Raw genomic sequence first — 19738 nt, forward strand, 5'->3', positions numbered from 1 at the left:
GCATGCACACTAAAGCAATGTTATAAATGTTGCTTTAGGTCCAACTAAGATATTAATGTTATTATCTACAGAAAATATTGCATTCAGTGAATCATTTTTACTTTGAAAGATTTCCTTCGATTTTCAGATGGAGCAAACTGCTTTAAAAGAGGAATGTGAGCAAGGGGTCGACACGTGTGACGGTGCATCAAAGGCAAATGGTTTACTTGGCTCACAAGTCAGGTAGGAGAGCGTCTGAGCAGAATCTTGAACGAGTCCTCAAAGAGGTCAGCACCGACTCCGAGGACAGCAGATCATATATTTGGGCTTTTTTCTCTTTTAGGTGTCCCACTGCCCAGATTCTCCCGACCGGTTGTCTCAAAGTGTCAACGCTTAACTTTAGAGTGTTAAAGTTTTGATTGATTGATTGATTGAATCTTTATTTTGAACATGTTAAAAAAGTACAACAACATAGAATTAAAAGAGACAAATAAACAAAGCAAAACAAAAAGAAAACGAGCAGGAAGAAGCATGAGCTTATTTAATCCCACCCCTTTTCCACTATCTAGTAATCAATAGACTACAGAAATACCTCCTTGCAATTACATTATATGTCATGTGTATTTTTTATTTATTTATTTTTAATTATTATTCTCTTTTTCTTTTTTTTTATATATATATATACATGTATGTTTCTATCTATCCAGTTTAAATGCAAACTCCTCGTTCAGTACAGCTGACTGTGATGCTTCCATCGTCTTTAAGATCGAGTAAAACAGCAATTTATCGCAGAAAAAAATACATGTTATGTTTTCTCACAAACCTACACAAATGACTCACTTTTCCAGGAGTCATCTGTTCTGAAGATGCACATAAAGGGAATATTATTGCTGCAAAAAAACACTCACACTGGAGGAGCAATGTCAGCTTTTTCAGTGTTTATCTGATAATGCTGTGGAGGGGAAAACGTGTTTTTTTGGGTTACCGATATCTACAGGCAAACATGTTGAGGTATCTGCAAAGAACATCCGTTAAAAATCTGTTTATGGCATTTTTTGTGAGTTCACTATAAGATACCAGGACCGAAATATTAGAGCAGCCTTGACAAAAAAGCGCATGACTCTAACCGACCTTTGGAGAGCGAGCCGCAGAGCTGAACGTGTAGAATATTTATAGACGTCTTTACAGCCTCGGGCTGACTCGCTGTGTGACAGTTCTCTGCAACACGTTTGCTTTCTGTGTGTGATTTTCATCTTGACATGGGAACAGTATGAGCACCTTAAGACGAGTTGGTAAACAAAGTAGCACGCTACACACATGTTGATAAATGTGCTAATACAGTGCTGCTGTGTGATGCACCTAAATAATCAATGTCTTCTTAATATTGATGCTATTCTAGCACTGATTAAATGATCTGCTGTAAAGCAGCTATCAGTAAAAAGCTAAACTGATATGCATTTTCTGTAATTAATGCAATGCCCAAGTTACAAACCTCTTAGAAACTGCAGAGATTGCAGATATATGTAAACACTAGGGATGCAACGATACCATTTTTTTCAAACCGATACGATACCGATACTTGGATCTGAGTACTTACCGATACAGAGTACAAAAACCGATACTTCTACCACACACACACACAAATACAATTAATTGGAAGACAGGTTTTATTTTATTCTCTGCCGATAAAAAATAAAATCTTAATAAAAATGACCACAAAAAAATTTCAAGTGAAAAATAAGCACTTCTGTTAAATTATTGCAGAGTCTCCACATTGTAATTTAACAAAAAATCACTGAACTATTGGCACTGTCCCGAGCTTTCAGAATAATAAATAAACACTTCTGTTTGTTTATTATATTTCATATCGCGGCTCGAGTATGCTGAGAAGACGGTGCAATCCTATGTTTTCCACAAATGAGTCGAGCCTCTGTTATTTTAACTGCCCGTGGATTTTCTCTTGACATTTTTCATCGCTTTTCCAAAACCTGAGTTAAAGTTGGCTGTTCCACACTGCTGACATTTTGTTTAGCCTAGCTACAGCAGCCTCCAGTTTCTCTTTTTTATCTGGAGCCGCCAGTCTCACTCGCCTAACCCTGTGCCTGTTTAGCGCAGGATGTCCCCCTAGTGGCCAATCTAAAAAACTACAACAGAAATGACAAGCCACCCTCTGATTAATGAAATAAGTTGGTATCGGTTCATGGTATCGGTTAACTTTTACGAGTATGAGTACACACACATTTTACAGTACCGGCCCCGATACCCGATACCAGTATCAGTATCGGTGCATCCCTAGTAAACACTGTATTAACGGATCAGGTTCTAGATCCCTGAATTTGCCCCGCCCACTGCAGATGAAACTGAAGGCTGTAATTCTGACTGAAAACACAAACTCAGGCAGTGCAGGAGAGATAATGAAGGGGAACAACAACTTCTGGGATAAAATCAGAAGAAAATTGAGAAATTTAAAAAGGGACCAAAAGGAATAATTTGCAAATCCAGCTATTTTTGTTGTTGTTCACTTAAAAAATTATAATTTAAGATGATTGGTTTGAGCCTGCTGAATGAATTTTGAATATTATAAGGCACCTATTTCAATTTCCATTAATGTCCCTCTTTATGCATCCGCTACATCGAGCTCATCCTTTTATTTATGTGAGCTGGTCTATAATTTTGCACTTTTGCAGCATACATTTATGGACAAAAGTCCCATCACGCACCCTGCTATTTGTGAAAGACGGGGTCAATCTGAAGAGCATGCTGAAATCGACTGTAGTGTTGCAACACGAGCAAGTTCATCAAGTTTCCTTCCTCCCAGATATTCCACAACTGGAAGTAGCATTCCTGCAAAGTGGAAGATTTCAGGGACCACAGCAACTCAGCCATGAAGTGGCAGACTACATGAGGTCACAGAGCGGGTTCACTGAGTGCTGAGGTGCATAGTGCGTAAAAGTCAACAACACGCACACACACAAATCAATCAACACGAACACCGTGTGCGGGAAGCGTCGTGGCAGCGGTTTCAAAGGCGAAGCATCTCCTGTAGGTGTAATGCATAGCACACAGCACAGAAAGACCACCCACTTCTTTTTAGTGTTTTTAGAAGGATATGTGTTTAAGCACAGCTTCAATTTGACACGTTTATGCAGTAAAATCAACACTGCTTATATACTGATGCACAAATTCTAAGACCCAGAAGATTAGAAGTATATATAGATGAGGAAAGTGCCAGGAACCAGCGAGGTTTGCATAATTTCTAGGTGGCAACTAAACAGGGCAGGTGGTGCTAATCTAAGGTGTGTGTGCTGTGTGCGGGTGGAGAGGGGGTCACAGAGGTGAGAGCCAGCTCTGAATAATTTCTTCCATGTCTTTTCTACTCTTCCTCACCACTCTCCTCCCCCTCCTCTTGCAGTCCCTCCTGCCCTGGAGCCAGACTTTCCCGGCTGCTTCTTTGTTAAAATGACAGGTCCTAATAGAATAAATAAGGCGCCTATTTTTACCTGGCTTCTGGCAGGGTGATCACACTTACACATACCGGCACGCGACACTGCACTGAGGAGGATGGTAAAAACCCAACACCTGGTTTGGCGGAGAAGGGGGGCTGCGGTTGAGGTCGTAGTGATTTAGTTGAGGGAGAAAGTGAGGGGAAAGGTGGAGAACAGTAGTCGGAGGGAAAGAAGATAGAGAAAAGATTGATGGTGAAAACAATAGCAAAGACATTTAATCTTCTCACCGTGTGTTTACTGCAGGTACACCTTCACCGGTATCTGAAATTCCTGTCAGTATTCAATATTTTCAATTTGATCTGACATTTAACAATTTAACAAGCTCTATAATGTCACCTTTTGGTGCTTTTGAAGCATATTCCGTTTTTAATTGCTGCTGGAGTGTTTTGACAGAACTCCAAAGCATCTAATTATTTTGAAGCTGTTTTCGAGCAAACTAGTCCCCGCATATTTTCCATGTAACGGGTCACTCAGTGAATGAGACACGAGGCAAACTAAATAAGGCTAATCATATTCACATCCACTCTGTGCTTAGACAGCTGCGGTACTGTCCTAATTTCAGGAGTGTTTAAAAGAAGTTCTTGAAATATTTTCTGAGCAAGCCACACAATAGGTTACGATTTTCCTCATTAGCATGGAAGCATATAGCCCTGGGAGACTGGTCTAGAACTTCCTCTATTAGTCATAAAGTTTAAAGTCCGAACCAAATTTTGCAACAAAATAGAAAATATGTGGTTAAAAACAGATTTCAAACTTTCATCTGCTGCATTTATAACATAACCTGTGATCAGACACAACATTTAGGCCCTGATATCTCAAGTGAATGATTTTGATCATCAGAGATGAGCAGTAACGTGTTACTTGTAACGCGTTACTGTAATCCGATTATTTTTTTTCAAGTAACTTGTAAAGTAAGGGATTACTATTGCAAAAACGGTAATTAGATTACCGTTACTTTCCCGTAGGAACGCTGCGTTACTGCGTTACTAAAACCGTGATTTTTTTGCGAGAATGTCTCATGACAGTGACGTAAGCGAGTGCGACGTTCGTGACAACAGCTGTGTGCAGATCAACAATGGATCATATATCCAGTGCAGAGAGAGTATGAGCGTGCAGCGTTTAAAGCGTGGAAGTACTGACCTTACTTTGAGTTTGATTCCATAAAAAGTGACAAAAACATTAGTGTCCGTTGTGCGTGGGAAGAAAACTTCTTTTTACGGGGAAATAAAACCCCTAAACTTCCAAACAAGCACCGAGTAGCTACGACGTAATGGGAAACTCACAGAGAAACTCGCGGATTCTTCCACTGACCGCGGCACACCTGTACCAGGGTAAACCTCCGCCTACCCCACTCCTGCTTTACAGGTGAAAACAGAGCAACAGGACCGCTAGTCTTTGATTTTATTTATTTTCTGCTGTGTTTTACTTGCATCTATTTGAAAGACTGAGTGTAAACACAAAAAAATATATTTTATGTGCTGGAATGTGCAGAAAATAGGTTTAAATGTTAAACAAATTTCTTCCAGTCAGAGAATGTTGCATATAATTAAATTTTTGCTTGATGCATAAAGTTAAAAGATTAAAACTAATAAAACAAGTTTTAAAAAGAGACTTTTCCATTTGATTACATTTTGTATGATGGATTATGTAGAAAAAGTAGAATTGGGCTGAAAGATCTATCTCTTTATCACCTATTCAGGTTGTAAATCGTGTTTTTAAAAAGTAACTAAGTAACTAAGTAATTAATTACTTTTGAAAATAAGTAATCAGTAAAGTAACGGGATTACTTTTTGGGGGAAGTAATCAGTAATTAGTTACTGATTACTTTTTTAAAGTAACTTGACCAACACTGTTGATCGTCTAGTGACAATTCTATGTGATACTTGGAAATCCTCTCGAAAATAGACATGAGATTGTAGGTCACAAGCACCAAAAAGTATCTCTCAAACCTGCACTGGTGGATTTTAGACACAGAAATGCTAACATGCTAGAATGTCAAGGGTAGACAGAATAGGACCCAAACGCCAGCCTGACAACAATAAACTGACAACAAACCTTTATTGTGCGGGAAACCAAAGTCAAAGGCTTCAAACAGCAACAACAAACTAGAAAGAAACACAGAGGGGAGACACACAACGGGTGTTGGTTTCCACCACCCCTGATTTGGTTTCTCAGCTACTAAGCTTTGCTCGCTCACTAGCCGTTAGCTTGGCCTGTCTGCAATGTGTTAGTGCTGCCAGTCACTGTATACAAAAGCAATGACACCAAACCAGTAAAGCTGTCAGCTGGAAAAACAAAGCAAAGGCCTAAAGGACACCAACCTGCCAACTCTGGAGAGGTGGAGAAAACAGAAACTTTAAAGGCTCCTAACTGTCCAACACATGTTGTCACTGAAATAAATGTTTGTAACATGAAGAGAGCACGATGCTGTTCATGTCTGATCTCTGGTGGTAATTGAGGTCATGTGTCTGACAATAGGAAACTCCGATCACAACCTAGTGCAGGCAAGAAAGCGCCATTAATCACCCAGACAAGGCATCATGGCCAAACACATGGAGGCACACACAGCGACTGACCATGGTTAATGAGCTATGGCAGCGTCTTCACAAACATAACAGATACAGCAGTGTCAGTATCGCTGTGTGTGTGTGTGTGTACATTTCTGTCAATGTGTGTTCTTTTCAGGCTCCGGGGTCATAAGAAACAACTGGCGCAAGTCTTCAATTAACTTTACACACCCTGGTACACTATGCAGTCCTTTAACCCTCTGAGCTCCAGTCTGCTGAGCTGTAATTCACAGCTGATGCACAGTCGTCTCCAAATATCCTTAAAATTAGGGATGCAACGGTACCAAATTTTTTCAAACCGATAGGATACCGATACTTGGATCTGAGTACTTGCCGATACAGAGTACAAAAACCGATACCGATACCACACACACACACACACACACACACAAATACAATGAATAAAAAACTACAACAAAAATGACAAGCCACCCTCTGATTAATGAGATAAGTTAGTATCGGTTCATGGTATCGGTTAACTTTTACGAGTATGAGTACACACATTTTACAGTATCGGCCCCGATACCGATACCAGTATCGGTACCAGTATCAGTATCAGGGCCGATACTGGTACCGATACTGTAAAATGTGTGTGTACTCATACTCGTAAAAGTTAACCGATACCATGAACCGATACTAACTTATCTCATTAATCAGAGGGTGGCTTGTCATTTGTCAAACTTGTGGTTTTTTAGATTGGCCACTAGGGAAATTTTTTTGTGCATCCCTACTTAAAATAAAGTTATTTTTTATTAAATTTGTACTCATAATCCACACAGAAGAGAGGCTGTTTGAGTACAAACTCAAAAGTTTCCCCTTATATTTCAAACAGCAGTATTTCATTATGTGGGAGAAATGTGATTTTTTTATTTTTTGCATAAAAACGATATTATAATGATGATATTATACAATCAGAGTATAAACTGCATATGCAGTTTATATAGAAGAAGAGCTTGGAGCTACACCGACGCATAGATGAGAGGACCGCTGCACACTCGCAAAACTGTTTCTACCCGTAGAAGTCCATTATCTGAAGCCGCATTTCATTTCATGTAGTGAGAAAAACACAACAGCAATTTTTTTTCTTTAAATCACGTCGTAACTCATTTCATGTTTCACCATCTAAAAATAACGTCGAAGCAGCTCAAATGCAAGTAGCCAAGATTGCAGAAAATGATCCACCAAACTGAATTGGGCACATCTTGTATTTGGAGCAAGGGGTGAGGACATGGATCATCAAACTCTCCTGTGAGCTCATTACTCCCCTCCAAAAGGCCAGGACGTTTCCAAGAAGTCAGGAAGAGATTAAGAAAGATGACTCTGATTTCAAGTTTTTTGCCAATGAAATCAATTTCTTCTCCTAGAAACGGATGGTCCCGGGCCAGACGGAAACTGTTAGCCCTCTTAGATTGAATCCTTTCAGTACTTCACAGCACAGCACAATCACTGTGCTCCCATTTGACAGGAATAATAGATTCTGGGTGGATTTTGGAGTTCAGACAATTGGATTTTCATTCCCACATGGACTAAATCAGATGGTTTTATGTCGTTTCAACATGGCAGCTCATGACCACAGATGCAGCGGTAGTACTTTTAAAGAAAAGCAAATCATGATTAGAAATGAAAACTACTGCCTATTTATCAGTGGGGAATGTTGCTATTTAAAATATTTATTGTTACTCTGTTATAAATATCAAGAATTCTAACATTAATTAATACAATATATTATTTAAAGGTTGTCAATATCTGCTATGTATTCATGCGTAAGGATAAATCTGAGGATAGTCGACCGTAAAGTCGTGAAAAAAAACACAGACTACACGAGTCATTTAGCAGCGTCGGCGACTGGCCTGTCAGAAACGGTTAGAAAATGAAGAGTAATCCTCTTTTTCTGATGGCAGAAAAACCCAGTTATTTGATGCCATCTATCAGCGCACAGGTAACTGGGAGTGGACGGTGAAGCGCAGCAGGGGCGTCCTTGGACAAAACAAGGGAAAGGAAGAAAAGTGGTTGGATCAAACAGAGGAAATGACTGCAGACAGTTTGAAGCCACTGGGGTGAAATGGTAAGGCGAGGCGGACTATCAGTTATGTCTGCAGCGACTTGCTGAAAAAACAAGCATGTGGAACAAAGAGATGGGTGGCTGACATATGCTAGCGTTTTGAGTAATAAAACCAAAAGGAAAGTCATCGATTGGCTGATTGTTAGACCGTAAAGTAGCAGCGCTGTAAGTGCCTCTGGAGAGGGAAGAAATCACATGTGATGGAACAATGCTGCTTGTAGTGCAAAGCCACACCTCAGTCTATATTTCACTCCCTTTACAATTGTGGGCAAAAAAGCACAAAGCTCTAATCTGCATGGATGAATCTTCTCCTTCTGCACTTGTGCACAGAAGACAAAGCCTGGAGACTGGTAATTATACAAGTACTAGAAGCTTTCCCGTGATTTTGTCCCTCACTGTTCAATTTGGCAGCAAATTTTGATTTAGCTTTGGTCACAATTTAAATTTTTTGAGTTTTAGTCTAGTTTCAGTAAACTAAATATTCAAAATATAATAAGATATAGTTAAATAAAAATGTATTTAACTATAAATTTTAGTGTAATATTTGCCATGAGATGTGAATTGAATTCAAAATCCTGCTCCTCACATACAAGGTCTTAAATAATCAGGCCCAATCTTATCTTGATGACCTTATAGTACCATATCACCCCATTGGAGCACTAGGCCCCGCCCCTCCCTGAGCCTGGTTCTGCCGGAGGTTTCTTCCTGTTAAAAGGGAGTTTTTCCTTCCCACTGTCACCAAAGTGCTTGCTCATAGGGGGTCATATGATTGTTGGGTTTTTCTCTGTATGTGTTATTGTAGGGTCGACCTTACAATATAAAGCACCTTGAGGCGACTGTTGTTGTGATTTGCCACTGTATAAATAAAATTGAATTGATTTGAATAGATGTGCATGTTGTGTTGTTTAACCCTTTAAGACCTACCATAGAACCAAGTCCGCCAGAGCTTATATTATATTTTTACATGCTGTGGAGCCATTTTTGGGAGCATTTCAAGTTGCTATACATCAATACAACCGTTATAGCCTAAAGTTTAATAATATGTCTGCATTAAGTGCATAGTAATTACATAAATTGCAAAAAAAGTGCAATAAACTACAAAAAAATTGAAAATCGTTTTTGTTTTTTTAACATATATTTCTAGTTAGAGAAATTTAAGAGGCTTATCCCTCAAAACTGTAAATACAAAAAAGTTGCACAAAATAGTTTCCCACCACAGGAAATTTGTTTTAAGTGTCTTCATAGTTTTATTTTTGAAATACACCAATTTTTATATACTGCAGGAAAAACGAAATTGAATATAATAGTGCAAATTTGCAAAAAAACAGCATATGCATCAAAATAAACTATTTCCAGCAGTGCAATATGAGTCCTAAGCATCCCAGAAACGACACAGAAAGTCATAAAGTCAAAGATAACTTTTAAAAACACCAGTATAGGCTCATGAGGCCCTGATGGTAAAAAACTACATTTCCGCGAAAATGACATCACTTCCGGTTTCCGGCAGGTCATGGCGGACATGCGATAATTCGCGCTGATGGACGTAGGAAGTGTTACAAACAGCTGATCGGATCGGCAAAGCCTGTTTCTGGAATATTATGTTTTTGTTGCTGCAAGTGCTTTTTATGCAGTTTTTGCAAAGCTATATGTGGAAGGAAACTGTGACCGAGGACAAGCTGATGGCATAAGATGTAAGTACAACTTCTCCGGTTTCATATGCAAAAAAAATTATTGCGCTAGCTTACGTGGTTGCAGAGCTACCGGGATTTAAAAATAGTTACGCAAAACAGAGCGTGCTGCTCTGACCGGTTTTAAAGGGTTAAAAAAGTGTGAAAAATACTAAAAATGAAGCTACAGTCTGTCAGCAGAGTCTAAAATTGGCTGTTGGTTTCTAACAGTCAGTAATTCATTCAGCATTCAGTTTCCATGCATTCACTCCGTTTCAGAACTTGTCACGTCCACTTTCCAACACACTTCTTTCCCCTAGTCCTGTCTCCTGAAATGTTCCAACCCTTCCGGATTGTACTCAGCTAATGATCCTGCACTGCCTGCTCCTAACCATGTGCCAGGTTTCTTTGTTTTTATGCCTGTATTTAGCATGTTGCCTCAGCCTGCTCTCAATATGTTTGTCGAACAAAAATATCAAAGATTGTAGCCAAGTCCTAATGACATGCTCTTATTTCTGTGTTTGCATGGTTTATAGGAAAAAGTGTGGCATTTCAAATCCTGTTAAAGACAAACCTGAACAATACTGAAGGGGCATTTCCATAAAACGGTGTGAGAAGATGAAGAAGGATAAAAAAAGACTGCCTTCCTGGAAGACTTACAGTTCTCTACAACCGGCTACGACCAACAAAGAAGCTGAGGCTTTGTTAGAAGAGGTCCCATGTGAGGCTCAAGTGTTTCTCCTGGCAAGCATTTAATGTGCAGCTGAAAGAAGATCAAGGGTTCTACACTTCTAAATTTGTAACATAATCATCCTGTCCACCCCCCACAGGCACACACATATGCACACACACATACACACGTTTCGATGTATTTTGCGAAAGTGACAATTCAGATATTTAACAGTGTTCCAGCGTTTTTGTCTTTATTTAAAACTATAATTTGATATGACAACAACAGTGTGTGAGTGTGTATCCATACCTTTGCTTATGTCCTGGTACTCCAACCACAGCTGCCTCTGTACCTGCTTGTTGGGGTACCAGATGGTACAGGACTCCTGGAAGCCATACACTGCCTCCTGCACGTAGTGGTTCCCAAACTCCCTGAGGATGGAGACAAAGTCGCTCCGCTGTGTGGCTCCATCCAGAGAATGAATTGCGGAGCTGAAGGCTGGAAAAAAAACGTAGATGTTACAAAAGAACAAACAAACAAACAAACAGGGATGTCTCATCTTGCTTCCTTAATGAAAATCCTGCATATTCTCAGAGGACATAAGATATATACTGGGTAGTTTTTTCAGTTTATTATCTTGTAAGTATTTGTATTCGACCTTGAGTTTGTTTTAATTTTGGTCTTTTGCTGCTTTGTCAGGCACTGGGATAATCATTAGTTGCTAAACATTAGCATTTTTATACAAAATACTAACATACTTAAAGGCCAGTGTTGGGATGGTGCAGACATTAGCTAGGGGTGGGGGAAAAATGGATACTGTGTAGTATGGTGATATTTTGTTTGCTAATAATGTATGGATACAGGGACAGCAGAAATCGATATTTTGTTACAAAAAGGTTTTTGTGCTCTGACTTCAGAGCATGTTGATCCTTTTTCTGAGCAAGAATCCTGACATTCCTTCACTGTCCAAACGTGACAGTTTACTTATTTTAATTTAAGACATGTTTTATTTTAATTAAGTTTAAAACTTTTTTATTTAATCTAAAATTATATTTTGTTTTAATTTACTTTCAAACTCTTCAGTTGCTGAAGGGGCTGCATAGTTTTCATAAACTGCATAGTTCAGAATAGCTATAATTGTACCAGATGGTTGATTCAGTTAAGTTGGACTAGACTGTAATACAAACCGTTCAGTTTGTCAACAATAAAACTGAAATGAGAGAAAGACTGAGTGTGAGACTTTGATATTAGATAAAATGAATATTGATAAAGTTTACCTTTATGTACAGAATCTGAATATCGCAAAAAATTTTTAAAAAATTGCAATAATATCGTATCGTGCGTTAAGTATTGTGATAATATCGTATCGTGGGATGTATGGTGATTCCCACCTCTAACATTAGCATAGGCAACTTAATGTATCAGCAAGCCAGTCACTAAAACCATTAAAAGTAAGTATAAACTGAGGTGATATAATTTACAATATTGTGCAAAAGTCTTGAGCAATTTATTGAAACTTCTAAAAACATACTTACAGTATAAAAACAGAATATACGGTAAAAATAAAGGATATACAATTCTAGCAAGCTTGGAAGTCAGTACTTTGTTCTTCAACAGAGCCTGAACTCTCCGAGGCAAACTCAGTGTGGAGCACCAGTGTGTTACGCATAAAGGCAGGCTGCAAGTGGAAAGTTGGAAAGTGGTAACAGGAAAAAGCAAGAATCAGGGAATTTGGAATTCTGACAGTCAATGTCCATATACATTGTTACCATGATAACCCTTATTATGTGATAGACTAGTTAAAGTCTTAAGTTTAAAATATTCAAATTGTGGTTATAACAAGATCGTGGCTATGTGATTACTGGCAACTACAGTTTCTATTTTTTGCCCTTTTTAATCCACGTTTGTCTCACTTGTTTAACATCACAAACTATTTAAAATGACAGTGGGTGAAGCAGGTCTGTCAGGTGTCTGGAACCAAATGTCTTAAAAGGGTTTAGTGAACTTCTGAGCCAGCTGCTTACTATTCATGAACCCTTTTGACCAAACAGTGCTGATTATCCACACTGTCCTCACACGGACACGAGAGCCCTGCCTCACTTCCAACTGGTCACATGTGGATGCTCGGTCTGGAGCAATTGACGCACGTTTGAATGCACTAGGTACCCTTCACACTCATTTATCAACATGCAGAGTGGGCTTATTGGAAACCAAACCATGACATTTCCTAAACCTAACCTAGTGATTTTGGTGCCTGAACAGTGTGTAACAACACATCTCCCACACAAAGCCTGCAGTGTCCTGATAACCAGTCAGTATTAACACTGCAGCATGGGAGACAAAACTGTGCACTTATGTAAGCTGTGAGCATGAACGCATTCAAACAGAATAAATGTTTAAAATTTGTCACTTTGAACTGCAACTCTGTCTTTATTTTTATATTTGCAGTGTTTTCTTGGGTGTCAATCCTTGAATTGGTAACTATGGAAGTAAAGGTAGATGCTAAAACACAAGTACAGAGTCGCTGTGAAACAGAAACAGCAGCTACACACAAATTTGTCTAAGCTTTGGTAATATTGGTAATTATTCAAGCTATTCATAGTATAGATTTGTTATAGCAGCAAAGCTCCTGATTGCATTGACATTTTTTTGACATGTGTTATCCATATTTCAGATTAAATAGTCTGTTTTAACAATAGAAGTAATCAAGGCTTAGATATATTCACCATGCAGAATTTTAGAAAGTAGTATGTGTCTGAACAAACTACAAATTAAGACTGAAAGCTATGTTTTGTCAGTTCCTCTGTGATCTGCTGCTCAAAACAACAGTCAAGAATGAATGTGATCAAATTTAAAATTCCTTTTTTATCACAAAGAAACTGGCACATATCATGAGGTCTTTGGACCCTGGAGCAGTTCAAAAACTGCTACTAAAAAAAGTGAAAATCAAAACCTATGACTAACTCAATTCAGTTTTATTTACACAGCACCAAATCACAACAACAGTCGCCTCAAGGCGCTTTATATTGTAAGGTAGATCCTACAATAATACATACAGAGAAAACCCAACAATCATATGACCCCCTATGAGCAAGCACTTTGGTGACAGTGGGAAGGAAAAACTCCCTTTTAACAGGAAGAAACCTCCAACAGAACCAGGCTCAGGGAGGGGCGGGGCCATCTGCTGCGATTGGTTGGGGTGAGAGAAGGAAGACAGGATAAAGACATGCTGTGGAAGAGAGCCTCCTACTCCTAATATAGTTTAAGTGTTTTGTGTTTTGACAATAAGTCATCTAAGCAACCTTTTTATTTAAATGCTGGGTAAGACTGATTACTTGTGTTACCTTTAACCTAACTTTAAATAGAAAATGTATCATTCTTTGATGTTCTACAGGAACTCCTCACAAATCAGGCTGTGTTTCTCCTTTTTAAACGTGCCATCATCCACAATAAAAACCCGTCTGAGTTAATGGTGCTTTTCTTTTCCCTTAGAGTAACTGAACCTCTCTTGGAGGCTTTTGGTACTCGATCTTAAACTGGAATGACAGGTTCTTACCCAAAGTGTCAAAGAACTACTAAAGAACTGCCGACTATATTTACAATCTAAATTCTAAACGAGCTGTTACAATGACTCTGTAGTTTTTGGTGATGAGTTAAATGCTAATGCTCTTATTTTAGTGATTTCACATTGAGTTAAAGGTGACTGGTAAAAAGGCAACCTTGAAATGACCGTGTGTTTACTGAAATTCCCACTCATTAAAAACTGGAAAACAAATCTGCAAAAGCAGTTTTATCATTATGATTTCCAGGAGAAGCCGTATCAAAATGTCAGCAATCACGCTCCGCTCACTCTTACTTCTTCTCTAAAATTAAATTAGGAGCCCACTGAAGTGCGAGCCAGAGAACGCAGTGAGGATGAGCGATGAGGGCTTTGCTATCAGATGTAGAAATCAGTACCCTCACCCCTCCGGTGGCTGTTGAAATATGATGAGCTAAAGAGGGAAATGGGAGTAAAAAAAAGATGGAGGCTGTTGAGTCGCTTCTGAGTGAAGAGAAAATAGAAAGTGTATCCTCAGCAGAAGTGGCAGCCACTTTCAAACCACAGCAGCACCATTGGAAATGCATTAGAGGTGCCGTGGCTGTATTTACAGTGGGGTGCCTTCACTTATCAGACGGGAAACTATTTATGATAGATCTATGAATAATGCATGCACTTAAAGCATGACAAAAATCCAAATTATCAAATGATCCTGCTGTCGGCCAGGCAGAAAGATTGACGTCAATATTTAAATATGTACTTTACCCTCAAACGCACTGCCAACAAAACAACTACAGTGATACAGGGTGGTAAAGACAAAAGAGAGACACCGATTATATGTGTTTATTTTTAGTTAGTTTTTTATTTATACAGCTAGTGTTGAAAAACCCGTCAGGGTTTCAGTACAATCCCTGACGTGACAGCGAATAGGAGCAGCCTTCAGTGAACGTATTGCTTGACTAAGTACCTATCCACAGTTATCTTACTCTGTGAAGTTTGCATGGCAGGCACTGTCAGGATGACTCGATCTTACTATGGCAGCAAAGCGGTTTGATATATGACAGACTATTAGAGAGGCAGAGAAAAAGACAAGCATGCATATGTCTGTATACTGACCTCCTTTCTGGGTACCCATCAAATCAGCCAGCTACAGTCGATCTTAATTAGTATTTAATAATAATAACTAATTATAGTCATATTTGAACGTGACATCCAGTTTTTAATTGAAGCTTTAACATCAAACCACAACTGCCTCGTGCCCCAAGAAACATCTGAGCTTTAAAATATGATCATGTGAGGAAATGAGCGAGAAACAAATGCAGCGTTGGGTGTAATTTATTAAAAAGTAACACATTTGTGTGGTTGTAGCTGTTACTGTTACAAAATAAGTTATGGCAACACAGTATTCTTTTTCAAAACTACACTAATTTGTAGGGATGCAACGATACCAATTTTTTCAAACCGATACGATACCGATACTTGGATCTGAGTACTTACCGATACAGAGTACAAAAACCAATACTTCAACCACACACACACACACAAATGCAATGAATTGGAAGACAGGTTTTATTTTATTCTCTGCCGATAAAAAATTAAATCTTAATAAAAATGACCACAAAAAAATTTTAAGTGAAAAATAAGCACTTCAATGCCAAAAACGAAAGTATTTGGAATTGACAAACGAACTCCTCATCTGCCCGTGGATCATCAGTCCACTGCGCCGTTAAACCAAGGACTGACATCGAGCACACACTGCTTGTCTTTACCTCTTCAGAAAGTTTTGGCACCATTATCTCCCTGATTTTCCACGACCGGCATTGGCTGGTCATCCAGAGCGATAAAATGAGTCAGAGCCTCTGTTATTTTAACTGCCCGTGGATTTTCTCTTGACATTTTTCATCGCTTTGCCAAAACCTGAGTTAAAGTTGGCTGTTCCACACTGCTGACATTTTGTTTAGCCTAGCTACAGCAGCCTCCAGTTTCTCTTTTTTATCTGGAGCTGCCAGTCTCACTCGCCTAACCCTGTGCCTGTTTAGCGGGGGATGTCCCCCTAGTGGCCAATCTAAAAAACTACAACAGAAATGACAAGCCACCCTCTGATTAATGAAATAAGTTAGTATTGGTTCATGGTATCAGTTAACTTTTACCAGTATGAGTACACACACATTTTACAGTATCGGCCCCGATACCCGATACCAGTATCGGCATCCCTACTAATTTGTATAAGCTACAATTAAGTTAAGTGCTTGCTGAAGCTATATCGGTTATATAAGCTACATTAATTGAAACTTTTTCCTTTGTTACAAACTTGTAACAAATGTATTTATACGTCAAACTACAGCTGGGCAATAAAACGATACAAATAATTATTATGCAACAATGTTTCCTGATAGCATTATGAAACATGGCTAATAAAAGGCTGACAGAGCTGATGCTATCCATGTTTGGATCAAGACTGTGAAACCCCGACGAGCGCCACACCGAACCAGGCATGTGGTTGGAACAGAGTTAGAGACATATCAGTTTCAATCTTTTTTTTGTCCCTACAATTAAAAAAAGTGTTTCTATCGAAAAACTAGAATAGACATTTTTTATATTAGGAGCTCATGTTTTTTCTTTGAAACTGTAGATTTCCAGTTCACTTGTTTTCTTATGTAACACTTGAGGCTTTTGCTTGTTGTGAATTAAGATTTTGGCGTATGACACATTACCATGTTGTTTATTATTATTATTATATTTTTATATTCTTAGTTTAAAAACACAGCCGCACACTGTTAAAGTACATGTACAACTTGACAAACAATTTTGGTTTAAGCAATATTTGGACCAAAATCAACCTGACATGTTCACATTTAGGAGTGAAAAAAACCTTTAAGCTTGACAGAAAAACTCTTCTGATTTCTATCGTGACAAGTTATCGTGATAAGGATTGTTTCTATATCGCCCTCAATGTGACGCCAGGTGCAAACTTTATTTTGTGGGAAGTAGCTTTAATGTCACAGATGACAACAGACCTAAAAAGCTATTCTCAATGAGCTTGGGTTTGCTTTTGCACAGCTGACGGTCTCATCAGACTTTAATCTTCACTCATCACACTGTGACATTCCAACCTCCCTCCCCCTACAATGAATAAAACTGTTTAACGTGTCTATTCCTTCGGGCTCTGCCGGTTATGTGATTTCATTTTCTCGGGCTATGAGGCATTAACCTCACCTTAAACTTTAGCACCCCATTATCAAGCCTGACTCTGCGTGCTCGTACAAAGGCCACCGTTTTATGTGAACTGTTACCAACCTTCGCTGTTACTGCTAGAAAAACATGTTTACGCCGTTTTATTCGGATTTAGTTTGGACCCGTGCATTCGGCCTCTAGATATTACTCGATATTCAATTAGCTGCAAGTTTCTTTCAGCTGATCAAGAACTTGAGGTTGTAATTACATTTATATTTTCTGGTTGTGCTTTCTGAGTAGCTTGTTAGCTTGCACCCTTTTAAAAGTAACACTTTGTATCTAATTAGGTACTTAATTAAAAGGAACTCGCCCCTCATTCATTTATTTTCTTCAAGCAGTGCGGCTGAACAGCTCCGCCACGATCAGCCAATAACTGACTGTTTTTAACTTTGCAACATGGGTTTCATGTTATATAATGGACGCAACTCGAATCATATGATGCTACTTTGGTCTAAAAAATTCAACAATGAGATGAGATATTTAGACCTCATTGTCATTGCAACGCAGTAAACATAAGTGTGCTTTTCTTGATGGATACTGGGACTGTGTTGTTGTGTTGAACTTTTTGTGTTTGTTACAGGAGATACACATATATAAAAATTAGGGGTGCAACGATACTCGTATCGATATTGAACCGTTCGATACAGTGCTTTCGGTTCGGTACGCATATGTATCAAACAATACAAAATTTTTTATTTGTTTTATCAACTTTTCTTCTGACGATGCTGTCTGTGTTGAGCGCTCAGTGAATCTGCGTTCGACTACTCCGCCTAGGCTGCACTGTCGAGCGCAGATTCACTGAGCGCAGCGCAAGCTAGCAAGACAGAAGCTAAGCTCGTTGCAACATGGCAAATTGAACCTCCCCCACCCTCATTCAGATCTGGCGTTTGGAACTATTTTGGTTTTCATGTGACGTATGACCCTGAAGGTAAGCGCGTCATGGACTAAAGTAAAACAGTATGTTGGATGTGCCACGCAATGCTCAATTACATTGGTGGGAACTAGTGTGTTAGCGCAGTTAGCTCGTTAACGTGTTGGCCGTCCAGCCCCACGCACGGGGCGATCCACGGTAGCTCGTTAACGGAGATTTGCCGTGTTGTGGCGTTAACGTCATTTCAGATTAACACTGACAGCACTAGTGGGAACACAACGAATATGACTGCACATTTACGCCGACATCATCCTAGTGCAAAGATAAGTGGAAGCAGACAAAAACAACAAGCACGCATGCTACAAACTTTACCCGAGTCATTTAGACAGCCGTTAGCACATGATTCTCCTTATGGGGACCTGATATGTTTAATATGCTGCTGAGAATATAGCCCAGAAGAAGCGTATAGTAGAGCTTTTATTTTGGAAAGAGCCATTTCTCTGTAATAAACTCTCTTTTCCAAAGATGAGGGATTTCTCCATCAGATAGATTTATTTTTTATTACTTTGTTGTTTCAGCAACATTAAATTCAAAAACTGTACTTCTGAGTTAAAATATATATTTATAATTTTTATAAATGACAAATTAAAAAGGCATGAACATTTTTTGTATCGAAAAAATATCGAACCGTGACACCAAAGTATCGAACCGAACCGTGAATTTTGTGTATCGTTGCACCCCTAGTAAAAATATATAAAAGTAAAAAAAATGTTAAAGAAAAAAGTGTCTTATTAATATTGTTAATGAATGCCTTAAATCACAAAAGCAGTGTTTACATAAATGGCTTAATTTGCATTTGGAATTCAAGACCCAGGTTGTGCAATATGAAGTTCAGCTTTAAATGCATCTAAAAATGACAGTAAAAAGATGGCAGTCTGCCAGTTAATCCCATTTCTGGTTAATAATTAAGTAACCGAGAGATTACGATCCTGCTCCTCTCAGTGGAGACCGAAGCAAGGTTACTAACAATATAAATAAAGAATCAGTAATATAACCTCGGTGTGATTTACCTTGAGAGAGGACCCATTGATTGAGTTTGACGTGATAGAGCACAGAGCGAAGATTCCAGTGCTGAACGAGCGGATAACCAGACACCTCGCTGTAGTTCACCATACCTGCAATGATACACACATAAAAAACACACTTCCTGTAAAACAAAATAAATAAAGCAAAGAAAACTATAATATTAATGTGTTATTTACTCCCACAAAGCAGAGGAGATTGCAGTCGTCAGTGCAACATCAAAGGGTGGCCCTATATTTCATTCTTGTTTACTTTACCTGAAATATCAGGAAGGAAATGCAATAAATATGAATAACATCTTAGATGACGGGAGAACAGGCTCCAGTTTAACATCAAGAGAAACACAACCTGCATCTGCAGCTACCTGCTACTTAGGAAAAAAAGGAAATGGCAACATTAGCATTTGTTCAGAAATATGGTAATATACTGAACTCCTTTAAGTATAAAACGCATTAATTCTAAAGTAAGACTATGTTAATATCAGTCACACAGCAAACTTTTACATCTTGGGGCCAAATATCAAACAAATATTGTGAGTTTCTGAAGCTCTTTATAAGGTAA

General features: G+C 38.7%; 1 protein-coding gene across 6 annotated transcripts in view; it reads right to left on the reverse strand.

Annotated features, from left to right (window-relative positions):
• Positions 1-19738, reverse strand: part of astn1 (astrotactin 1) — a 559446-nt gene that overhangs the window by 194248 nt on the left and 345460 nt on the right. For all 6 annotated transcript variants that reach the window (XM_087850671.1, XM_087850667.1, XM_087850670.1 and 3 more), the window contains 2 exons: positions 19165-19269; positions 10761-10949 (listed from right to left, as the gene is read on the reverse strand). In XM_087850671.1, the coding sequence (XP_087706797.1) occupies positions 10761-10949; positions 19165-19269 (294 nt within the window). The remainder of the gene's footprint in view (positions 1-10760; positions 10950-19164; positions 19270-19738) is intronic.

This window comes from Neolamprologus brichardi, chromosome 14, assembly GCF_056152115.1.
Source record: "Neolamprologus brichardi isolate AB-2024 chromosome 14, ASM5615211v1, whole genome shotgun sequence".
Taxonomy (NCBI): domain Eukaryota; kingdom Metazoa; phylum Chordata; class Actinopteri; order Cichliformes; family Cichlidae; genus Neolamprologus; species Neolamprologus brichardi.